Source organism: Delphinapterus leucas, chromosome 1 (assembly GCF_059928025.1).
Source record: "Delphinapterus leucas isolate spDelLeu-1000000601 "Yukka" chromosome 1, BTC_Dleu_Yukka2, whole genome shotgun sequence".
Lineage (NCBI taxonomy): Eukaryota > Metazoa > Chordata > Mammalia > Artiodactyla > Monodontidae > Delphinapterus > Delphinapterus leucas.
Genome location: NC_143129.1, coordinates 52754676 through 52769009, shown reverse-complemented (window position 1 = coordinate 52769009; position 14334 = coordinate 52754676). Strand labels below are relative to the sequence as shown.

General features: G+C 41.4%; 1 protein-coding gene across 4 annotated transcripts in view; it reads left to right on the top strand.

Moving 5' to 3' along the window:
* Positions 1 to 14334, top strand: part of RGL1 (ral guanine nucleotide dissociation stimulator like 1) — a 281489-nt gene that overhangs the window by 226527 nt on the left and 40628 nt on the right. For all 4 annotated transcript variants that reach the window (XM_022593343.2, XM_022593340.2, XM_089910063.1 and 1 more), the window contains 3 exons: positions 5169 to 5293; positions 6691 to 6906; positions 10862 to 10965. In XM_022593343.2, the coding sequence (XP_022449051.1) occupies positions 5169 to 5293; positions 6691 to 6906; positions 10862 to 10965 (445 nt within the window). The remainder of the gene's footprint in view (positions 1 to 5168; positions 5294 to 6690; positions 6907 to 10861; positions 10966 to 14334) is intronic.

Here is a 14334-nt window from a genome sequence, read left to right as displayed (position 1 = left end):
GTCTTTCAGTGTGACGTTTTATCCCCTCACTGGCTGCTGGGGGATGGTTGCCATGGCAGCTGACCCCCTTGGAGCTTCTGACAGGCACTTCCCTGAAGTGACGCCTGATTTCCTCAGTGAGGGAAAGGAAATGGTTCCTCAACACCGATAAGGGAAGCTGCGTCAGCGCCAAAGAAAATAACCTTAAATTCCAAACAGGACCTGTTGAATTTTTTATGTGTGGGGGACCAGAGAGGGGAAAATGCAATTGCATCATTAAAAGCTGACTGCCAAGTCCTCGGTATCTCCGATGACTTCATTTGCCGGGAATGTTTGAATACCAGGGGCACTCCTCCAGCTGCCGGACCTCAACTCCCTTCAGGGCCTCCCCTCCTGTCTTCGTGCTGGAGTGGATACACCATTAGAGCCCAGCTGTCCCCACGGGAGCTGCCCCTGGCTTCCGGCCTAATTGGGGAACCGGTGGGACCAGTGGTTCATTGTTTCCAACCGGGACTGGAAGGCCAGCTCATTTGGCAGGCTGAGGCGGGGGAGAACGAGATGGCCTGATTTTGGTAAAGTTTTTAGGCAATCCCAGAAATGAATTTTTTCTGTGTTTGGAAATTTTTAATCAAGAACTCTCTAAACTCTCTGTTTATTAAGTACAGGAATCATTACCAAAACAGAGTTTTAGGAGCTTGGTTCCCATGTGCTTTTTTTACCCAGTTTCATGCCGGCAAAAGCAAACAAGCTCTCCTACATGTTTTCCAAAAGTGAAATCTTGCTTCAAGTTTTTACCTACTTACCACTGGAAAAGAATCAAAAGCAGAAACAGTGAAAGCATGGACTAGACCCCGGAGAGAAAGGACCATGTAATCTTCAGATACAGCAGAGTTGATCCAAGGCACATATCAGGCTGCTATGGAGTGTTGGGTGAATGAGATCAAGCCTTAGCACATATACTCCTTGGCTGAAGTGGGCCAGCCTCTGCATTGCAGAGCGACTGGGACGGATTTATGCACAGTGGTTAGCAAGAGGGTTGAGAGGCCCATTCTGAACCTTTGGGATTTCAAATATCTTATTTCTCCACCCAGTGAGAAGAGGACCAGAATTGTGTGGAGGAAAAGTGGTGAAATCATGGGGTTTTAGCTTTCTTTAGCTCATGCTTGTTTGTGTCTCAGACTCCAGAGGCAGGCAGAGATCCCCTCCTTCCTTAACCTGGTTGTAACCAACCCCGTTCACATCAGTACCTTCAACTCCAGGGTGAGGCGGCCAGTCTTAAATCACATACCTGTCACCAAAGTTGGCAGATACCCACGTGGTGCTCTGACAGGGTAGGTGATGTAGGGTCCACTCAGCGCCCCTTTTCCCCTCGGAAACTAAGAAACGGCCACCCCAACTTGATCCAAGATGCCTAAAAGTCTTTTATTCTGCAAAGGCTTACAATGTAAACATTCTGGGGGAGTAGTAACGTCCTGATTTAAATGTCTGCTAAGATATAACTGAATGCAACTAGATTTTTCTTCTTGAGAATGGATTTGACAGGCAGAAGAGCAAGGAGTGTGAAGGGGGATGAGGTTGGGGAACAACCCAGGAATTGGGGAAGGTCTCCCCGGAAGAGAGGCTAGGGACCCAAGGTAAACGTCTTCCAGGTCCACAGTCTTTCACAATGGAGACTGGAGGTCCTGTTCCATGTGCTGAGCACTTATGCTTTTGATTTGGAGCCCTAGGTAGAAAATATTTATTTTTTCCTACTTCTTCAGTCTGTATCCGATTAATTTGCTAATCGATGATCTTATCTCTAATAAGGCTCAGGTGAATTTAGCTTAAGGCTATCCTACTGCTTCATGCATACTTTTTTTTTCTTATTAGTAATCCATTTTATGCACATCAGTGTATACATGTCAATCCCAATCTCCCAATTCATCACACACACCCCCACCCACCCCCGCCGCTTTCCTCCCTTGGTGTCCATACATTTGTTCCCTACATCTGTGTCTCAATTTCTGCCCTGTAAACCGGTTCACCTGTACCATTTTTCTAGGTTCCACATACATGCGTTAATATATGATATTTGTTTTTCTCTTTCTGACTTACTTCACTCTGTATGACAGTCTCTAGATCCATCCACATCTCTCCAAATGACCCAATTTCGTTCCTTTTTATGGCTGAGTAATATTCCATTGTATACATGTACCACATCTTCTTTATCCATTCGTCTGTCGCTGGGCATTTAGGTTGCTTCCAAGACCTGGCTATTGTAAATAGTGCTGCAATGAACATTGGGGTGCACGTGTCATTTTGAATTATGGTTTTCTCTGGGTATATGCCCAGTAGTGGGATTGCTGGGTCACACGGTAAGTCTATTTTTGGTTTTTTAAGGAACCTCCATACTGTTCTCCATAGGGACTGTATCCATTTACATTCCCACCAACAGTGCAAGAGGGTTCCCTTTTCTCCACACCCTCTCCAGCATTTGTTCTTTGCAGATTTTCTGATGATGCCCATTCTAACCAGTGTGAGGTGATACCTCATTGTAGTTCTGATTTGCATTTCTCTAATAATTAGTGATGTTGAGCAGCTTTTCATGTGCCTCTTGGCCATCTGTATGTCTTCTTTGGAGAAATGTCTATTTAGGTCTTCTGCCCATTTTTTGATTGGGTTGTTTGTTTCTTTAACATTGAGCTGCATGAGCTGTTTATATATTTTGGAGATTAATCCTTTTTCCGTTTGTTCATTTGCAAATTCTGAGGGTTGTCTTTTTGTCTTGTTTACAGTTTCCTTTGCTGTGCAAAAACTTTTAAGTTTCATTGGGTTCCATTTGCTTATTTTTGTTTTTATTTCCATTACTCTAGGAGGTGGATCAAAAAAGATTTTGCTGTGATTTATGTCAAAGAGTGTTCTTCCTATGTTTTTCTCTAAGAGTTTTATAGTGTCTGGTCTTACATTTAGGTCTCTAATCTGTTTTGAGTTTATTTTTGTGTATGGTGTTAGGGAGTGTTCTAATTTCATTCTTTTACATGTAGCTATCCAGTTTTCCCAGCACCACTTATTGAAGAGACTGTCTTTTCTCCATTGTATATCCTTGCCTCCTTTGTCATAGATTAGTTGACCATAGGTGCATGGGTTTATCTCTGGGCTTTCTATCTTGTTCCATTGATCTATATTTCTGTTTTTGTGCCAGTACCATATTGTCTTGATTACTGTAGCTTTGTAGTATAGTCTGAAGTCAGGGAGTCTGATTCCTCCAGCCCCGTTTTGTTCCCTCAAGACTGCTTTGCCTATTCAGGGTCTTTTGTGTCTGCATACAGATTTTAAGATTTTTTTGTTCTAGTTCTGTAAAAAATGCCATTGGTAGTTTGATAGGGATTGCACTGAACCTGTAGATGGCTTTGGGTAGTATAGTCATTTTTACAATATTGATTCTTCCAATCCAAGAACATGTTATATCTCTCCATCTGTTGGTATCATCTTTAATTTCTTTCATCAGTGTCTTATAGTTTTCTGCATACAGGTCTTTTGTCTCCCTAGGTAGGTTTATTCCTAGGTATTTTATTCTTTTTGTTGCAGTGGTAAGTGGGGGTGTTCCCTTAATTACTCTTTCAGATTTTTCATCATTAGTGTATAGGAATGCAAGAGATTTCTGTGGATTAATTTTGTATCCTGCAACTTTACCAAATTCATTGATTAGCTCTAGTAGTTTTCTGTTGGCATCTTTAGGATTCTCTATGTATAGTATCATGTCATCTGCAAACAGTGACAGTTTTACTTCTTCTTTTCCAATTTGTATTCCTTTTATTTCTTTTTCTTCTCTGATTGCCATGGCTAGGACTTCCAAAACTATGTTGAATAATAGTGGTGAGAGTGGACATCCTTGTCTTGTCCCTGATTTTAGAGGAAATGCTTTCAGTTTTTCACCATTGAGAATGATGTTTGCTGTGGGTTTGTCGTATATGGCCTTTATTATGTTGAGGTAGGTTCCCTCTATGCCCACTTTCTGGAGAGTTCTTATCATAAATGGGTGTTGAATTTTGTCAGAAGCTTTTTCTGCATCTGTTGAGATGATCGTATGGTTTTTATTCTTCAATTTGTTAATATGGTGTATCACATTGATTGATTTGCATATATTGAAGAATCCTTGCATCCCTGGGATAAATCCCACTTGATCATGGTGTATGATCCTTTTAATGGGTTGTTGGATTCTGTTTGCTAGTATTTTGTTGAGGGCTTTTGCATCTGTATTCATCAGTGATATTGGTCTCTAATTTTCTTTTTTTGTAGTATCATTGTCTGGTTTTGGTATCAGGGTGATGGTGGCCTCATAGAATGAGTTTGGGAGTGTTCCTTCCTCTGCAATTTTTTGGAAGAGTTTGAGAAGGATGGGTGTTAGCTCTTCTCTAAATGTTAGATAGAATTCACCTGTGAAGCCATCTGGGCTTTTGTTTGTTGGAAGATTTTTAATCACAGTTTCAATTTCATTACTTGTGATTGGTCTGTTCATGTTTTCTATTTCTTCCTTGTTCAGTCTTGGAAGGTTATACCTTTCTAAGAATTTGTCCATTTCTTCCAGATTGTCCATTTCATTGGCATAGAGTTGCTTGTAGTAGTCTCATGCATACTTAATTTTAGGTGGAAGTTGAAAGCTAATCCTAACATTTTGAGGATTCTAAGTACTTCTTGAGAATTCTGAGGACTTCATCAACATTTCTGACACCAGAATGGCCTGTTCTACCCCCAGAGCCTGGCCTGCCTTCATGTCCATTCCTTCCAGCCTTCTGATTATAAATGGCCCAGTAATTAAGAACTGCATAGTTGGGGTTTAGGAAGTAGTTGGATCAGTGCTTGAGCTGATCAGAGGGTTTGAGGGAGCCCCCAAATGAGGGTGACCCCCTGAATGTAGGCCAGCTTTGTTTCTCTAGACTTTGCCTAACCTGGCTCTGTCCTTGACCAAGGAACCAGTGTTTGTCCAGGTGACAACATGAGGCCTCTGAACTTAATAACGCAGCTAGGAACAAGCAGAGACTGGGAAAACCTCCATTTCACTCAGGTTTATTGTCCTTGCTGTTCTCTCCCTGTGGGTTTTCTAAAGGAGCAGCTCTTTTCTTCCTAAATTAAAAAAGTCCAGTTGGACTCTGTAAACAAGGTTGTATACAGCAGCACCAAATTACTAATTTTTTTCCACCTGTGAACAGATGGGTTTCCCAGCACCATCTCCTTCAGCCTGGAAGAGGAAGAGGAACTGGAGGGTGGCGGATCTGCAGAGTTCACGTGCTTCTCAGAAGATCTCGTGGCTGAGCAGCTGACCTACATGGATGCAGTACGTCTTCTCTTTGTGCCTCCGATGTGCTTCTACTTAGAATGTGGGGAGTGACAGTACTGGTGGCCCCGGGTCACATGATTTAAGTCTTTCCAAATCCCCGAGAGAGGCTGTGCCTGTAAATGCAGAGTGAAGATGTGATTTGAATCTATCATCTGAATAATTCAGGCCTAAGCTCTTCTTACAATTCTGGGAGAAGGTGCTTTTTACTTGGCACTCAATACCCAGAGGGAAATAAGAATTCTAATTCTAGGGAAACAAAAATCTATCCTGTTCCATGGGTATTTCTCTCCCTTTAGACTCATGAATATTTCAAGATCCAAACTGTTTATTTGGAGGATTGTAAAGGGGTCAAAGTATAAGTTAGGATAAAATAAATTCACTGAATCCACATGTGACTATATCTGGCAGCTCATTTCCACATGTGCTTCCTGGTCTTTTGAAGTTTGGATATTTTTGTTAGCTGTACATATTTGGTTTCATCAGCCACATTTCATAGCTCAGTGCTAGCTGGTTAAAGAAAAAAGGGCTGTTATCAGTGATCACAATGGTTTTTAGCTCTTCCACACTTAGCACTTTAGAGGAAGCAGCATAGAGTTTCCATCTAGTTAACATGCAAATAGATTCTCAGAAGTAAATCAGATAGTCTATATAAAGTAAATCCTGGTGTTCTCTGTTTTACACAAGCCCTTGCACATCTTGTATTGAAATTGTTGTACAAATGAGAATCAGATTTGTTCAACAAATTTGTTGTTGTTTCACACACTGATAGCAGAAGAGAAAGATGGAAGACTTCATTGGCTATGACTTTTAGGCAAAGACCTGGAAACCAGGCTTTAAATCCCTCTTTCTTCCTTTTACTGTGTGATGTTGAATAGTTTTTCCTTTTGTATGTTTCTTAGTTTCTTCATTTTAAATAATGGGAAATAGAATAGTGACCTTGATGAGTGTCACAAGTACTGTACTTCTGTGAATCACTTTTCAGGTGGTCATTCATATGCATTATACACAGTTCATGATCATGAGTGTCCAGGACGTACCGTGGATATGATTTTGAGGTCAAAATAATCTTAACCACTTCTTTTAGATTAGTAGTACAGATTTTTACCTGGCTTTCCTTCCAAGACAGAAAAGTCAAAATGTTTTTGGACATTTAAATTTTCTTTTGGTCATCGTGTTCCATTTGTTCAGTTGAGCAGCTTTAGAAGGAACACGTGGGCTTTTCTGATCAATTAATGTATTAATTATTTACTTTTTTCTATTGAAATGAACACCATGAGGCAAATCAAGTAGGAAAGGGTTATTTGTCCATTCACAAAGTACCAACTTACAGATGACATGCTTTGCCATATGAAATGTGTGTGTTGTCCTTAAAGTCAATTCCTCTTTTATTCTAGCAACTATTCAAGAAAGTAGTGCCTCACCACTGCCTGGGCTGCATTTGGTCTCGAAGGGACAAGAAGGAAAACAAACACTTGGCTCCTACGATCCGTGCTACCATCTCTCAGTTTAATACCCTCACCAAATGCGTTGTCAGCACCATTCTGGGGGGCAAAGAACTCAAAACTCAGCAGAGAGCCAAAATCATCGAGAAGTGGATTAACATTGCTCATGTAATTGTCTTTTTAAAAATATTCTTTGGGTTTAGTAGATATGGGAGAGTATGCTGCCATCACTCTGATGTTTCCATTTGGTTGAAAAGCAGTCAAAAGACCATATGTGAGGGCCCATGGGTTTTGTTTTTTTTTAACATCTTTATTGGAATATAATTGCTTTACAATGGTTTGTTAGTTTCTGCTTTATAACAAAGTGGATCAGCTATACGTATACATATGTCCCCATATCCCCTCCCTCTTGCATCTCCCTCCCACCCTCCCTACCCCACCCCTCTAGGTGGTCACAAAGCACCAAGCTGATCTCCCTGTGCTAGAGTTGATCTCCCTGTGCTATGAGGCTGCTTCCCACTAGCTATCTATTTTACATTTGGTAGTGTATATATGTCCATGCCACTCTCTCCTTTAGTCCCAGCTTACCCTTCCCCCTCCCTGTGTCCTCAAGTCCATTCTCTACGTCTGTGTCTTTATTCCTGTCCTGCCCCTAGGTTTTTCAGAACCATTTATTTTTAGTGTAGTTTTTAGTAGAGTTTTATACTATTTTAGTATAGTTTTTGTTGTCCTTCCAAAGTAAGAGAAAAGTTGCCTTTCTTAACGTGGGAGTTTATTTATTTTTCCTCTTTAAAAAAATTCGTCCCTTGCTCACTTCTTTCTGCTTGTGGGCCCCTTCCGGGTGCAGTGGAATGTCTGCTTTTTCACAGCCTGAGTGTTGGTTCTGCGCCGTGTTCAGTAAATATCAACGGTGGCCTCAGTGTCAAATGGACTGCTCTGACAATGCAGAAGGATTATCTCGCACCCTTCCAGTACCTGGGAGCATTCTATTTTCTGCAGACTTGAAGAGCCAATACCTTCTTAGGATCTCGAACCTCTTTTCTAAAAGACTGAAATATACAGATTTCACATTAATCAAGGGCTTTCCTGAGGGCTTTATATCTGAAGTTGGAGGGGCAGAGTCTATTCCTAGGCCTGAATTACATTCTCCTGGGTGTCAGTCCAGTCTATCGGATCAACTCCTTCCATGCCCTATGACCTTGACCTTCATTTATCAGCATCTTATTTCATGAGTGAGGAAAGGTGAACAGTATTCAGTCAGTCACCACACATTTCATGAGCCCCTAAATGCTTCAGAGCTACAATTTTATGTCCTTTGCGGACATAGATAAGCTAAACACAATTAATTTGATCCTACAGGAGCCTATAGTCAAACGAGGAAGCTAAGATATACTGGAATTATCTCAGCCTGGGCTGAAGAGGAGTAGGGCCGTATGACATAAGTGCTGCAAAAGTGGAGGAGCGAGAAATCACTTCTGACTGGGGTGATCCAGGAAGGTTTCATGGGTAGGATGACATTTGAATTTAGCTTTGAATAATTGATAGGATTTTGGGTATTTGAAGATTTGGGAAGATTTTTTTTTTCTCAGAAGAAGAAATTACATCAGCAAGAGCTATGTAGTTAACAACAATTTTGACAAATAATTATTATGTAAATATACTCTGTTCTGGGCTATATGAGTCAGTCCTAACCAAAACACATTTTGTTTTCTACCCCATTATATATTTTTCTCATTAAGCCCCTATCTGTGGGCATAAGGCTTAAACTTACACATTTTTGCTCTTTTTTTTTTTCACATTCTCTTTTGTGGTCTTTGATTAAATAGCAAAGCCATAATTGTGCCAGAGAATTTGCTTTATTTTGAGTCTGTAGGTGGTCTAATACCACAGACTTTTTAGTACATGGAAAAATACTATATGGAAAAAAACAAAAAAATATCTTATGCAACTTTGACTTCTCCTATTCTGAACTGAGGTTATTTATCAACAAGTAAGAGCTACAAAAGAAGTTCTGATAGAGCATGGAATTACTCTGTCTTCTTAGACTGATAAGAAAAAGTATTTTTTGGCCACAAACGCCATATCATTTATAGTCATCTACATGTCTCAAAAGAAAATAGTCTATCTACTTTTAATCTGTTCAACTGCTTAGAAAATCTGTAGCAAGCGTGTAGCATCTGTATATGTGACAGGGTGACTCAAACAATGACTTTGGCCCATATAAATATCAATCGTGTGTTTATGTGATAATAAGAAATACAAGTTGTATAATTTGAGATATATTCCAAATCCCATAGCACGTGCTTAAAAGCCAAGGGTCCTTAACGCTTGGTGATGCAGTTTCCCAGTGTGGAGCATGCTGTGTCCCTTGAAATTGTGTAGGTAACTTAATAAAATAACAAGACTCACAGGTGGTTTCCAGCCAAGATTTATTTTACTTTTCCTGCATTAATCAGTCATTTTCTATTGAGAGGATGTTTGAAAAAATGATAATTTTACATGCAGAAAATATTTCTGACCTAACATGACTGTATTTTCTTGGACTGGCCTTACTGCTACATTTTTAGTTTTGTATCACCTCTCCTCAAAGATCATTCCTTTTCTAGAAATGGGGCCAGATGCCCCTTGTACTCCTTTAAACCCTTAGCTTTCTGAATAATGTGTTCCATATGTTTATCACAATTTGCATGAAATATCTGGGCCTGAGTCCCTTTATTTATTGCAAGTTTCCTGATTTTTAGAACATAACTTTCGGATTCTGAACCTTCGTTGAACCATGCTGTCATGGGCTTGGTTTCCAGACTGACTGTAATTCAGAGCGGGAGCTTTCTCTCTCTCCTTAGCTTTCTCTCTCTTTCTTTTTAAATAAAGGGAAAGCATTGAGGCGTTTAAAAAGCGTGGGCATGACTTTTGTAAAGAACTTTGGCATTTACTCTAAGAAAATGTTGTGGGGTTTGTTTGGCGTAGTAATGTTAAGTAGCCAGATTTGGGGGCGCCAAGTCAGAGAATGCCACTTTTCCTTCCCAGTCAGGACTCGCGTGACTTCATGAAGTGATCTTTCAAGCGACGTGCATTTATGCCCAACCACCCTGGGACCTCTTGCCCCAGATGTTCTGCACGAAGCCAAGCCCATGCTCACACAGTGCACTCGATAGTCAACAGTGGATGTAGTACACTCCCCCATACGCCTGCACACGGAGCATCTCCTTGGACATAAGGCACTGTCCACTCTCTCGAGGCTGCCACCTTCCCCATTCTGGCCGCAAATGGGACCCTCTCCCTGACTGTTTCGCTGTCCCCTGCCATTCGTTCAGCAGGACTTTGACTTCAGGGTCACTGCCTGCTGATGCTACAGACTCTGAATGGTAGCTGAAGTTTCAGGATCAGGCAGTCTTTCTCCTTCCCCAGAAAATGACATCCAGAATGTTTCCTGTTCTCTTTCTATTTTGTTTGAAAATGCTGCCAAAGGGAATTTTATTTTAAAAGCCCAAGTTATTTTGGAACCATTGTAAGTACCAAGGTGTTTCTGAATGTTTATGATTGCGGCACAAGCCCATTTGAAACCGAATGGATGTGTATAAAAATATTCCCTCTTGGCTAAGAACATAAAAGCCAAAGTTCAACTTGTGGTGAGTTTTTATTGCCAAGTTATATACCCCTCTCTGGACAAGGGTTGGTCATGAGATGTTTGATAGCATCTGACCTCGAAGCAGCTTCTGCCCCGTTCACTTTGTGGGTCTGAAGGATACAGTCATCTTTCATGTGTATTTTTAGGGCATATGTATGCTTTCTTCAGAAGAAAGTTTGCTTTCTCTAGCAAAGCTCTGTAGACTCACCTCCACTCGTGTTTTTACTGGGAAAGCTGGAAACTATAAAACTGTAACAACAACACAGAAAATATATTAAAGGGAGAAAAACAAGCGTTCAGGGCCAAAATCTGTAAAGTGTTTCAGTGACTGGGGTGGGAGCAAAGGAGCCACTTTTTGATGTTCAGTATTTATACAGCCGCCTGTTTAGTGGTAAGAGTTCATGGCAGCTGTGCTACCTCTAAAACAGGAAACCACCAACTCACTGTTTTATTGATATTTAAATGCCTTGTATGTTTTAATCCCTCTCCCTCCAGGAATGTAGAATCCTGAAGAATTTCTCCTCCTTGAGGGCCATCGTTTCGGCACTGCAGTCCAATTCCATCTATCGGTTAAAAAAGACTTGGGCCGCGGTCCCAAAGTAAGTTCCCAAGTATTCTGCTCTGCTTTCTTTGGCTGGGCTGATTCGTTGCTGCATAAATGGTGTGGGTCCTCATTTTCAAAGCTCATATTATATAACTAGAGAAACATCTTTGAAAGCCTCTGTGTGTTCCAGGCAGGGTGTGTTTTACACATCATCATGAATGAGTTTTGAGGCAGGGCTGCTGCAGAAATCAAACTCATTCTCAAAGGGTGCCAAAGCCAAGATGATTGGCTTTGGGGATGATTTTAAGGATGTGCATATTATCTGGGCTTTGAGGGATAAGGTTGTGGAGTGATGAAGTTACAGCAATTTGCCATTAGTTCTGGTTATTTTTCAGCCACATTCCAAAGCCCTAAGCTGTTCCAAGCTGTGAGGGATAGTGTGTGCAGATAGGACATTAGTTCTTGCTATTCAACAAGAATCCACTTAGTTTGTTTCTGCTTCCGCCTATTAAGAGCTATCTTAATGATATTAAAAACCTCTAAGTATTCCTTCCTAGGTACCTGCCTAAAAATGATTAACTGCCCACATCCTGTATTGTGTTTTTCTTCACATTTCTTGCCGTAACCTTTGGAACAATGAACAATTGTGTCCTTCCTTATTGTTTCACTGTCGCTCTCGCCCCCATGTCCAGAGCTTCACTGAACTCTAGACCAGAGGGCTTTTTGCAAAGGAGGGAAGAGTGAGTGAGGAGGTAGTTCTGGTCCCCCAAATGAGTACAGATTTAGATGCTGGGGCATGTGTCGTGACTACAAACTAGGTCAGCTACTTTCAACAAAGTCTCTCTCGGTTTGCACTAATCAAGAAGTCAGGCCATAACAGGGAAGGATGCGTGAACTGTTTATAACCTATATTGTATGCAGTACAGTCTATACTGTGTGCAGTGCAGTCTGTGCCGTGTGAGGCACTGTCAGTTCCAGTCGGGAGCCAGGCCAGCTTGCTCCCCAGGCAGGCCTGCCTTGTGCATTTGGTGGGCTCTGTCCTTAGAGTGGAAGGTCTAGGTACTCAATTTCATCAACTCCCTCAGAGCTGCGTAAGCCTGAAGGGACTGACACTACCCAAACTCAACAGAGATCCAGATTGGTAAACCAGAGTTTCATAGATTTATGCTGAAAAAGGGGTGCCAGAGTGTTCAACCTACTGATAAGCTCACATTCTCTATCAGAGGAAAGGCTGCTTAGGGGAAGTCACGTTATTTATTATATAATTCTTTGATGGGTTTTGAAGCAGGTGATCTTATTGCCTGGTGTTATAGATCTGCAGACGCCTCAGCCCACTTGGACTCCAGAGCTCGTGTTCTGTTATCTCTCAGGAGAAAAAGTGGCAGATAGGCTTTTCAAAGTCCAGTGCAATTTTCTCGATGACCACTCTTTTCCTGGGTTCTTTCTCCTCTTCATTAGTTTGAATGAAGAATGTGACTCTGTGTGAGAGATTAGTTAATTGATTTTCCTCTGCACAGGAGTCTTAGGAAAGATAAGGATCACATAAAATCATTTAGATGTTAGGCCCTGGCGAAATATGATGGGAAAATCAGATGCGTACAGCATCCCCATCCTCAGCACCCCAGCCCCGCTCCTTCCTCTCATCCCTGCTCCTCAACTGTGGTATCAGCAGCAACGGGACAGTCAGGGGCTAAAATGAAGACTTGCCCCACTGCACCCTTCTCTGGTGGCACTGAAAGGTAATCCTGTCTTTCCTTGGTGCTTGATAAGTAGAACACTATAGAAAGTCACTTAGCCAGGCAAAGATTTCTACCATAGCAAATCTGAGGCTAAAACACAAGTAAAAAAATTAGTGGACTTGTTTCTTCATCTCCTTGGTTACCATATGAGAAGGTCCATTCTTCCAGCTGGCTTTTTTTTTTTTTTTTTTTTTACATCTTTATCGGAGTATAATTGCTTTACAATGGTGTGTTTCTGCTTTATAACAAAGTGAATCAGTTATACATATACATATGTTCCCATATCTCTCCCCTCTTGCGTCTCCCTCCCTCCCACCCTCCCTATCCCATCCCTCCAGGCGGTCACAAAGCACCGAGCTGATCTCCCTGTGCTATGCAGCTGCTTCCCCACTAGCTATCTACCTTACGTTTGGTAGTGTATATATTTCCATGCCTCCCTCTCGCTTTGTCACAGCTTACCCTTCTACCTCCCCATATCCTCAAGTCCATTCTCTAGTAGGTCTGTGTCTTTATTCCTGTCTTACCCCTAGGTTCTTCATGACATTTTTTTTCTTAAATTCCATATATATGTGTTAGCATACGGTATTAGTCTTTCTCTTTCTGACTTACTTCACTCTGTATGACAGACTCTAGGTCTATCCACCTCATTACAAATACCAGCTGGCTTTTGTATTTAAGAAACACCACAAAACAAACCTCAAAGCCCTATTCTTTACAACATGGGTGTCTGGTTTGTGTCTTCATTGGTTGGTGGGTTCATATTTTAGCAGGGCTGCTGGAGAAGTATCACAGTTCCCGAGAGAAGCCACTTGCATATCAGCTCTATATAGTTTCTATTGCTAAATTCAAGGAACAGGGTTAAGAGTTTTTATTCAGTTATTACTTTCCTGATAACCCTTTATGTTAATAACTTTCAGTGGACAGAGAAGACATCTATTTCTTTCTGTTTATTTAGGCCCACATGCAATTAAGTTCTTAATGAGTTTTTCCAAAATATAAATAGCTTTAATGATTTTCTTAATTCTAAGAGTAATGCTACACTCGTTGTAAGACACATCAGCTCTTAGGAATGGCTTTCTCATAATGATGAAAGTGTTGCATATAGAATGACATTGCCTCTGCTAATTCTTTGCCTTCAGATCATCCTCTCAGTAACCCTGGAGGGGTGTAGAGAAAAGTGCGAGGCCCATGGAGACGTCGTGTACCAGGGAGGGGCAAGGGAGGAGTAGGTGCTTCACATGTGTGATCGTGGTGACCTTCACGGCCATCCTGCGAGGGGGCTGTCACTGTTTCCATAGTGCAGATAAGAAAACTGAAGCTCAGGAAAGTTGAGCAACTTGTCTAAGATCACTTAGGGAGTGAGTGGCCGAGTTGGGATTGGAACCCATCCCCTCTGACTCCAGAGCCCGTTCTGGTTCCACCATCTACTCTGACTCTAAGAGGTTCAGGAAATTTGGGTTCTGTACTGCAGCTCTCAGCAGTTAGTAGTGGAAGCTCAGACAAATCCCCAACCCTGGCATCTTCATCTCTCAAACGAGGGGACTGGCCAAGAAGAGTTCTCAGGTCCTGTAGGGCTGTGGGTGTGTTGCTAAGAGAGAATTTTTTTTAACTTGCCGAAGAGAACATGTCCCAATTAGACAACTTAATACCCCAGTTTAACGATCTTTTTTTATGATTATAACATG